Genomic DNA, 10521 nt, shown 5'->3' on the forward strand with positions numbered 1-10521 from the left:
AACAACCCTGACAAAACCACCTCCACCCTACACAGACCTGAAATCCAACTCCCCACCTGCCGGCATCCTGAGCTAAGGCTGTGTCTCTGAGCTAGGCACAGTGGCACATGCTTGTAATCCCAGCACTCAGGAGGCTGAGGCAGAAAGATCACAAGTTTGAGTTCAGCCTGGGCAGTGTAGCTACTTAGCAAGGCCTATTTCAAAATAAAGAATAATAAAAAGGCTGAGGATGTAGCCCCATGCAAAGGTCCTGGGTTTAATCCCCACAATGAAAGAGAAAAAACAACAGCAAGACTCTCCAGGGCCCTGTTGGCACTGCCTGCCATGGATCATGCTTCAGGACCAAGATTCTAGTCTCGGAGCTCTGCCAACCAATACGGTAGCCACCAGCTATTGAAAATTAAAATTCACTTAATTAAAATCAAGTGGAATTAAAAATTTAGATCCTTTGTCCCTGGAGCTGCTAACACACAGAAGAGCTCTGTAGGACACAGAGGGGAGAGCAGGAAGCAGAGAGAGGACGCCCCAAAGCCAGGCAGGCCTCTTCCATAGCCCCACCAGGGCTCCTGCTCCAGGCTCCCCATGTGGGGCCCCAGGAACGTCCAGGGACAGGGCCCAGGAGCACCCAGGTGGGAAGGTACTGCCCACTCCACAGTCACACTCGTGTCGTGTCTTCAGCTGGGTGATATTCTTGGCCGCAAGGATGAGCCATGTGGGTGTCCCTCCCACGGGCAACCTACGGTACCAAAGGTCCTCTCCATGATAACTCTCTCCCCACAGCACTCAGTAGCCTTGTAGGATCACCCTCTGAAGCCTACACTGGACCACATGTTTCTCAGCTCCTTGGCAAGCTGGGATCAGCACCTATGGGATATCTGTCCACTAGTGCAACCCTTCTGTAGCTCCCATCCCGTGCCTGAGTGACAGGCAGCTTTCCGTTGCTGGTACAAATTCTTGCGGTAACAGAGGGAGGGAGCAGGAAAGGTGTGAGAATTGATTGATTGCATCAACTTGAGCAAGAGAAACTCAACTAACTTGGCTCAGCAGTTCCACCCCCTCGGGTGTGGGAGACCCCCCAGGGGGGACTGTCGCCTGGAGAGTGTAAAGGGGAAATGAGGAAGGACCAAATTACTTCTGTTTCCCTATATAGATTCTTCAGCTTTCCAGCGCAGACCCATCGGCCCCCTGATACAGACTCACACGGGACACTGCAGTGAGCTCCAGACCTGTGACTAGATTCGCTAGTCTCCAGTGTACAGATGCCTTTCGCACTCTTCAACATCCAACTTTGCAGGTGCGTATTGTAAGCCAATCTTGTAAGTTCTTATGTATTTGTATATCTTGGGTTATATCTCTTTCTCTAATAAACACTGATACAAAGGTTTATGTTAGAGGATCAGGTTATGTGTTCCGTTAGGTCTCTTGGAAGGTGGGGGTGCCACGCAGCATGGCAGAGCACAGCCATTCACCTAGCAACGGCAGAGCCCCACTGTGTCAGCTTGACTGGCACGGGAGTGACCTGAAGGAGTAGGACTCACTCCAAGCGTGTCTAGGTAGATCATAGAGGGTGGCCTTGGGGTCTATATCTGTGTCTACCTCTTCCTCTCTGGTCTCTTCCCATGCTCTGCTTCCTGGCCACCATGAACTGAGCAGCTTAGCTCCCCCAGGCCCTTCTGCCATGATGTTCCTCCAATGGAGCAGCTGACCATGGACTGTATCCCCTGAAACCATAAGACAAATTAACCTCTCCTCCTTTAAATTAAGTCTCAGCGAGGAAAAGCTGACCAACACATCCTCCTAGCTGGGATGCAAAAGGGAGAGAGGCAGAGAGAGAGAGAAACCCAATCCCCTTGGAGAATACCCCCATGACCTAAGACCTCCCACCTGTTTTTTGTTTCACCACCTTTCAATAGCACCTCCCTGGGGAGCCAGCCTTAAAGTTCCCCTTGGGGACATTCAGGACCCCAACTACAGCAACTGCTACCCACCTCATACAACACTGGTGCACGCACCAAGCAAGAGGCAGGCAGCTTCCACAGGGCCTATGACTCCTGCTTCCCAGCGCCAGGGTCTTGTGTGATCCCTTCTGATTGTGGGTTTCACATCCTGCACCCAGGCTTTAGGAGTCTATCGCCTATCTCTGGCTTTTCAGAGCTGCCTGTGGGGACCTGTGTCCCACCAAGGGCCATGACCTGGAGCATGTGAGAAAGCAGATCCCCCCTACCCAGGGGCTGCAGGGGACACTCTTCACCTCGACTGCACCCAGGAGGCCACACAGTCAGAAGCCAGGCTCAGACGCCAAGGGTTGCGCAGGCTGGTTTAAGCCACTCATTCCCACGTGTGCACTGGCTCCCATCTTGGGGACCCTGGTATCACCTCTTGATCATGCGCACCTGGATCCTGGCATGAGGAGACAGCTCCAGAGAAAGCCCCTGGCCCAGCCCCCTGGAGCCTCGCATCTGCTCCGATGGAGACGCATGTCGCTCCACGTGTGGTCACTGTTGAGAGCCACTGGGTTGCGGATGATTAGTTTCACAACAAAAGCTGATGGGAGACTGCTGGAGACACTGCCATCCTCAGGAAGCACCTTTTCCTTCTGCCCCAGAAACCAAGAAATGCATGCTTCCCCAGGTCCTCCACCCCTAAATGCATACAAAGCTAACATGGATGGTTGTGCGGGTTGCTATCGCGCTTTGGATTTGTGCAGTGTGAAACCTGTGCACTCCACATGGCCCACATCGGTCCCGGGCTGTGAGTGGGAAGCTAGAGGATTGCAGTCTGACCGGCTTCCATGGCAACAGTGGCAGTAACCTAGCAACTGCATCTGCAGCCAGGAGGAACAGGGCAGGCCCATCTGCAGCCTGATTGTGGGCTTTGTTCTCTCAGGTCTTTCTTGTGCGTTCCCAGAGTGCTTTCTGCGTACTCCCTTTGTGTGTACATTTGCCAAGCTCTGACCTTCTTGCTCACAGGCACGGCACACCTGGCCCCATTTAGGACCCTGAATGGAGCGGGTTGTGCAGCTGAGCTGCTCTGTGACCAACCAGGGGGTGACAGGAGGAGGGAGGGGCACACTTTCCAATGCCACGGTCTGGCACATGGGCGGATGGGACAGCTGCATCAAGCTGTCCTTCAGGGAGGACGGCGCGGCTGGAGGACACTGAGGAGGTCAGTGCGATCCGGAGAGAATACCGCCCTCCAGCCCTGTCTACCCTACCCTGCAGAGCCTCCTTCCCCACCTCCCTTGCTGCTCTTTGTTTTTTTCTGCACCTCTCCTTGCTTCTGCTTCTTACACACACACATGCACACACGGGCACACATGCACATGCGCGCACACACACCCCCATCCACAGGACTTCCTGAGCAGCCAGCACGCCCAGCCCCCCCACGCCTGCCCCGTCTCTGCCGTCTTCGTCCACTAGGTGGCAGTGTGACCCCACATAGCCGCACACCTCCGCGTCCACCCTGCTCAGCCTGTCAACCAAGGCGTCCTGCGGTCACACAGCGGGCTGCTCCAGAGCCTCTTGAGGACAGATTCAGGGCAGCGCCTGGCTCTACCCTCAGGCACTGGTATACTACCAGAGTCGTGTCAGAGCCATCATAGTCGTGCAGGGGACCCCAGCCTGGTGCAAATTCAGGCTGTGTCTGCACTGTGTTGCGTGGTAACACAAGTTCCGCCTGTGTTGGGACGCACAAGCCTGGACTCGCTGCTGTCCATCTCCTTCCCGAAGGCAGAAGGCACGCCCAGCGAGCCTCTTGTCCTCCATGCAGAGTGAGTGCCGGCCAGGAGCATGTGCGAGAGGCAGAGACGCACACCTTGTTAGCACCAGAGGACTCACAACAAAGGCCCCCAGGGCGCCCTGAGAGGCATCAGGGAGCTGTCACAGAACCCCTGGGGACTGCACTGCCTGGGTGTGTCTGTGCGCTGCCTCTGGAAGTGAGGGGAAGGAAGTCTTCACTAGGAATCCTGGGAGGAAAAGTGGGAAGTGTGGGTGACTGTACTGGCACCACAGGGCCCCTGCCCCACGTGGGCCACCCCTGAGATTCAGGGCAGGGCTGCGCTGGTGGGAGGGCACTCGCTCGCTCACTCAGACCGGGAGGGTCTTGAGTCTTGCATGTGTCCTTTCTCTGGCTCTTTCTCTTGCTGCCCCTTGGAGAGAACCACGTGGCAAAGCACAGAGTGGACTTGGGCTCACAGACAGTGAGAAAGCAAAACGCGAGGGCAGAAGATGCCGAGCCCTGCAAAACCACAGTAAAGCCAGGCATGGTGGCACGCACCTGTAATCCCAACACTCAGGAGGCTGAGGCAGGAGGATCACCAGGTGTTCCAGGCCAGCGTGGCTACATAGTGAGACCTTGTCTTAAAAAAACGAAAGAGAGAGGAAGGAAGGGAGGGAGGGAGGGAGGAAGGAAAGAAAGAAGGGAGGGAGAAAGGAAGGAAAGAAGGGAGGGAGGGAGGGAGGAAGAAATCACACATATACACACACACAGTAAGCAACTTAGTTTTGGCTGTGACACCCTGAAGCCAAGAACCCAGCTAGACCCTGCATAAATTTATGACCCTCAGATGCCTTGAAGTAATAAATATTTCGCCTTTGGGCCCCTAACTTTGGGGTATTTTGTTCCACAGCAATGGATAACTAATACATCTATGAAAGACATTAGGAGAACCAAACAACACCCTTCATTCCAGAGTGAAGTTTAGAGAATTTATTTTTGTATTCTTGAAGCCTTGGTTTGAAGCAAAGCAAATCCTGTTCTGCTTGCGTACTAGTGAAAAGGAACCTATGCTTCGGTATAATTTATAGGCACACAGCCCTCTCCCATATAGAAATTAAGAGGTGCGCAGTGATTCCCGGCCCCGGAGGCGCCGCTGTTCACACGGAGCTGCTGCAGCGCTGAAAGACGCTGTTTCAGGGTTGGACCCCGGCAACAGATGTACGGAAAGACAATCCCGAACAACAGTTCCCTGGTGAGCATTTTGCTATAAGACAGGTAATAAGGCTCTACTTCTCCAGAAATAGCCCCCGGTAAAGGCTGTCTCCCTTCTTAGGGACTCTGCATTCTGGGGGGTTCGGGCCGAGCCCTGGCAGGTCTGCCCTGGGGTGGGGCTGGCGGGACCCGCGTCCCGGGCTCACACGCCCTCCTTGTCGAACTCGCACATGAAGTACATGGTAATGTGGCAGGCCACGTCGTTCCAGCCGCCGGAGGCCACCATCTCCACGCAGTCCTCCTCGTCGTAGGCATTGTTGGGCTCCCCGCTGCGCCACTTGCTGAAGGTCTGCATGGGGGAGCGGTCGGAGTACACGAAGGCGCCCTCGCGCTCCAGGTCGTTGATGCCGATGAAGACGCGCGCCAGGCCGGCCTGCGCCAGGTAGGCGGCCATCAGCCCGTTGGCCGCCTCGTCCTTGGGCATACCCAGCGTGCCCCCGCGGCCCTGGCACGACAGCTGGGCGTCGGCGTAGCGCTTCTCCTCCTTCACCAGCAGGTAGATCTTGCTGTCCGTCTCGCGCACGCCGGCGACAGCTGCGGGGGAGGGCAGGGCTAAAAGGCAGTGCTGGCATCTCCGTGATCACACTTACTGGCCACGCGCGGGTCACACACTGCGCTGGCCGGGGAGGTGGAGGCCGGGGAGGGGAGGTACGGGAGAGGGGGCCCGGAGCCCCACCTACCGTTTTTGATGAACTTTAACTCGGTGGTCAGCTGGGTGACCTGGTTATCCATCTCACCGATGGCCTTCCTGAGCTGGCTGCACTCGCATGGGAGACCTGTGGGGACCAGGCGTGACCCGGGGTACGGGGCTCAGGAGAGAGAACACCTCCTCCCCAGATGAATCTACTTGACACCAAGCAAGCTTTGGGGCCAGGGTGACAGTCATGCCTTCCCTTGGGACATGGAGAGGCAGTGGGTGGCCCTCAGGGTCACCAGGGGTGATGGGGAAGCACTGTGTTTATATGTCAAGTTAACAGTGAGAGACACATGCCCAAGAATCCCCCTTAAAATCCCCCCTGGCTTTGAACACACTCATCCCATCGTGCTTGCCACTTTCTGCAGCAGCTCTGGAGGCCTCTTTCCTGAGGGTCTCTACCAGGTGTGATAAAAAATACAGTGAAACCAAGGGGGAAATATACAGTGAATGCTGCTGCCAAGCACCATCCAACAGAAAGGCAGCTTGTAAAAACGTGACGCTGTGTCCTCACCCACCTCAGTCACCAGATCTGCCACCGTGTCACTTCTGGCTCTTCACCAAAGTCAAAATGACTGCGAAAGGGAAAGGTTTTTAATACATTCAGGACATTGAGTCATCTAGGACAGCACAGGTAGAGACCCTCAGGAAAGAGGACTCCAGAGCTGCTGTGGAGAGTGGCAAGGATGGGATGAGCATGTTTGAATTGAGAGGGAGATTGTGAGGGGATTTGTGGCAATGTCTTTTACTGTAATCAAGTCTTCTTTATTTATACAGAACATACTCTTCGTCATCCCTTATATGTTAAGTGCTGTTTGACTACAATGGGGAGACAGTGGGGTACAGGGCAGAAAAGGGTGCAGAGAGGATGTAAGGGTCTGGGGTACCATTGGGGGAGCCCTGGGAGAGGCTCAGGGGCAGCAGGGCACATTGCCCAGGGCATCTGGGGAAACAGAGGTAGGGCCTGCTGGTGTGTATCCGGTCAGGAGGTCCCACTGTGGGTGACAAGTGGCACCTTCACACTGGGCTATATCCCCAGCCTGTTTTCACTGACTTTTAAAGAAATTTTTCTGAGGCAGGGACTCACTGCGAAGGCATCAGATTGCCCAGGCTGCTCACACCTGCCGTCTTCCACCCTCAGTCTCCTGCGAGCTGGGCAACAGGCATGTGCCTCCACTCCAGGCTCGATGGAGTACATTTTTCAAAGCACAATTTTAACACATTTCACTAAAACTCCTTGACCCTGTCCGCCATACCTGGTTCTCCATGAGGGCCAGGCGGTCCTGTGTCCCCCACCTCACCTTTGTCACCTGAAAGAGTAAAGCAGAATCCACGTCACCAGCCAGAGCTGTGCATCCCCTGGGTTCCAAAGCACCGCAGTCGAGCACGGCGATTCTTTTGTGGACCCGGGCCTGTGAACTTGGGCATACGCCTGCCATGGCACTAGAGGGACTGCCAACGTCACCTAAGGGGACACTGCAGGCAGCAGCTCAGGAGCAGGTGGCTCCTGACTCAGACCCGACATTGGGAGAGTCCTGGGGGAGGTGGGGACATGACGCTGGCCTCGGGCTCCCTGCTGCCCGGGCAGGGAGGGCGGGCAGCGCCGAGAGCCCCGTGCTGCCTCCCAGTCTCTCTGGACTCCTCCAGGCAGTGTATCATGTAAGGAGCACAGATGCCTGGGGCCCAGCCCAACCTTCTAATGAACAGGACCAGCTGCAGTTGTTCTCCACTTATAAAATGGAGATGAAGGTGGCTGTGGTGACATATGCCTGTAATCTCAGCACTCAGGAGGCTGAGGCAGGAGGATCTCAGCTAGTTGAGGCCAGCCTGGATATCTAGTGAGTTTAAGGTCAGCCTGAACTAGAGAGACCCTCTCTCAAAGAAGAAGGAGAAGGAGGCAGAGGAAGAAAAAAAGAAGGGGGAGGAAGAAGGAGAAGGAGAAGAAAAAGCAGCACATTGAAAATACCTTTGGCACCGATTGGACCAACTTTCCCATGGCGACCCACACTGCCTTTCTGTCCTTTGTCCCCCATGTCTCCTGCAGGAAAGGAGACCATAGTTGGTTGTTGCACAGGTGACCTGACACACCTACTTCTCACCATCACACACATATGTGCACGGGTGACCCGGCACACTGTTTATCACACACAGGAAGAAATTTAAAACAGCCTAGCACATCCTCTCTTCAAGGTCTCTCACCTGACCGCCCCGTGTGGCTCCTCACAGGCCACACACACCCAGGACAGAGCAGGGCAGGCACCGAGTCACCTAGCAACCTCCCCTGCCACCCTGGAGGGAAGGAAAGGCTCTGGATCCCAGCCAGGGGACAGTGACCCCTGCCCACCAAGCAGGGCCCTGAGCACAGACACGGCTGGGGACACGTGGACAGGGTCAGGTGGCAAAGCCCGGGGTCCTCAGCCCCAGGACAAGGGACAGGCAGCCCCCGCCCCACCTCGAACATGTCTGGGAACTCTATGCAGAGACAACACACCCCTGGTGGGCACATCTGTCTGCACAGCCTACAGCTGCAAGTGTGGGCCCGGACAGCAGGGGCACTCAGCCAGCTTTGTCACCCATGAAGAGAACCCAGCAGCAGCAGAGGTTCCGCCCTTCCTGGGGGACCCACCGAGGGGCACAGCCTGTGCCACGTGGGAACTGCCGAACTTCCAGATACCAGTGGAGGATCTCAGCCTCAGGTCCCCAGGAGCCCTCTGAAAGGCGGACTCCCTACACCCCACAGGAGGGTGAGCAGAGGGTGCCACCCCCGCAGCAGACCCTGCAACCCACACAGAGCAGCTCTCTCCGCTGGAACCCATCAGCACCGACCCAGACACTCGCGCCCACCACCTAGCTGGGGTGGTTCACATTGCAGAGATATCCCAAGACATTAAACTTTAAAACGTCTTTCCTGCCCCGTGTGGTGGTGCACACCTGTAATCCCAGCACTCAGGAGGCTGAGGCAGGAGGATCACTATGAGTTTGAGGCCAGCCTGGGCTCCACAGTGAGTTCAAGGCTAGTCTGAACTGCATAGTGAGACCCATCTCAAACAAATAAACAAGTAATAAAAGTAATTGTAGCCAGGTGTGGTGATGCACGCCTGTAATCCCAGTACTCAGGAGGCTGAGGCAGGAGGATCTGTGTGAGTTTGATACCAGCCTGGGCTACAAAGTGAGCTCAAGGCCAGCCTGAACCGCATAGCGAGACCCTGTCTCAAAAAGACCAAAAATAAAAAGTAGTTATACCTGAAAGAGGATAGCCATCACTTATTGAGCACCTGCTGTTTATTCACATGTATGATCCAGCTTCTCTGCATGTATGTACTAGTTGCCACACATATATGTCCTAATTCCTTTGCCCCTCTGCTCTAGCTCCTTTACATGTATGACCTGGGCCCTTACACATGTGTTCCAGCTCCTTCGCACGTGTGATCTCTCTCCTTTGCACACACAATCTGACCTCAGCACACTCCCATGGGGGTTCGGAATTACACCATTTTGCTGACTCGGACGGGGAGCACTCCTGTCCAGGGCCCCTGCTGTTCCGGCCAAGCCACTGTCATGGCTGTGCCCACCTCGATGGATGCAGACACTGGAATCCGAGCCGTGGGAGCCCCAATTCTGTGGTTCAGGGAGGCCAGCAGCTGGGGCCCCCTCCCCCTCAGCCTCTGTCCCCTCCCCCACCGCCCTTGCCTCCAGGAGCTGCAGGTACCTTTCTCTCCCGTAGGACCCACTCTTCCAGGCCGGCCTGGGGCTCCTTTGTCCCCCTTCTCCCCCGCGTCCCCTGTGGAAGAAGTCACAGCTGTTTAGCATTTTCTGGCCAGCTCAGGCCTGCAGGGCACTGAGGGACAGCAGGAATTAGAACAGCCCGTCCTGTCCCTCCCTTCTGCTTCCACCACACCGGCCCGTCCCCTCAGCAAGGGTCCCTACAAGGCACATGCTGTGCAGGTGGTCCTCCCTTGGACGAGTGGCCACGCTCGCCAGGTACGCCAGCTATGGGGTGGAAGTGTGAATAACTAGTTGAGACATCCTGTGTGTGTGTGCAGACCTGTCAACCATGTAAGTCAACATTTCAGTGAATTTTAATTTTCTGTAATTTTCCATATGTGCTTTGACTTGTGAATGTCAAGTCAAAGTTGTCATTGTGGCTCAATGGCAATAACAGTCTCCAATAAAATCTTCAGACGTGGAAATCTAACCCAACAGAGGAGACACTTGATTTTTTTTTTTTTTTTTTTTTTTTTTTTGACACAGAGTCTCGCTATGTAGCTCAGGCTGGCCCTGAACTCACTTTGTAGCCCAGGCTGACTTCAAACTCACAGCGATCCTCTTGCCTCAGCCTCCACTGTGCTGGAATTATAGGCATGTGCCACCATGCCCAGCAGGCCATTCAGTTTATATTGAAGTGAACACAAAAACATAAAGCAAATGCCAACAGAACTGGAACATCCTGATGTCACCCTGGGCTAAAGCCCCAAGCTCCCTACTGAAGAGCCTACGGTCCACTGCTGGTCTACTTGCCAGTTGGTCAACATATATACATGGCCCTGGGTCTCCTGGTGGTTCTCAAACTTTCTCTTACCTTTTAAAAAGAAAGGAAGAGCTGGGTGTGGCGGCCCACACCTGTAATCCTAGCTCTTGGGAGGCTGAAGCAAGAGGATTGCTGCAAGTTCAAGGCCAGCTTGGGCTATACAATAAGATATTGTGTCAAAAGAGAAGATGAAGATGAAAGAGGAGGAGAAGGAAGGAGAAGGAGAAGAGAAAGAAAGGAAAAAGGAAGGAAGGAAAGAGGAAGGAAGGAAGGAAGGAGGGAGGGAGAGAGGGAGGGAGGGAGGGAGGAG

General features: G+C 55.0%; 1 protein-coding gene across 2 annotated transcripts in view; it reads right to left on the reverse strand.

Moving 5' to 3' along the window:
• Nucleotides 1-4687: 4687 nt before the first annotated feature.
• Colec11 (collectin sub-family member 11) overlaps nucleotides 4688-10521 on the reverse strand; it is a 10952-nt gene continuing 5118 nt past the window's right edge. Inside the window, exons 3-7 of one of the 2 annotated variants that reach the window (XM_005404374.1) lie at nucleotides 9393-9464; nucleotides 7650-7721; nucleotides 6940-6993; nucleotides 5670-5765; nucleotides 4688-5523 (exon numbers count right to left, since the gene is read on the reverse strand). In XM_005404374.1, coding sequence (XP_005404431.1) covers nucleotides 5132-5523; nucleotides 5670-5765; nucleotides 6940-6993; nucleotides 7650-7721; nucleotides 9393-9464 — 686 coding nt within the window. In that variant the 3' untranslated portion in view covers nucleotides 4688-5131. Of the gene's footprint in view, nucleotides 5542-5669; nucleotides 5766-6939; nucleotides 6994-7649; nucleotides 7722-9392; nucleotides 9465-10521 lie in introns of both variants that reach the window. The other variant, XM_013504346.1, reaches the window with a different exon arrangement.

The sequence above is a fragment of the Chinchilla lanigera genome, unplaced genomic scaffold (assembly GCF_000276665.1).
Source record: "Chinchilla lanigera isolate Chin_1 unplaced genomic scaffold, ChiLan1.0 scaffold00086, whole genome shotgun sequence".
NCBI classification, from domain to species: domain Eukaryota; kingdom Metazoa; phylum Chordata; class Mammalia; order Rodentia; family Chinchillidae; genus Chinchilla; species Chinchilla lanigera.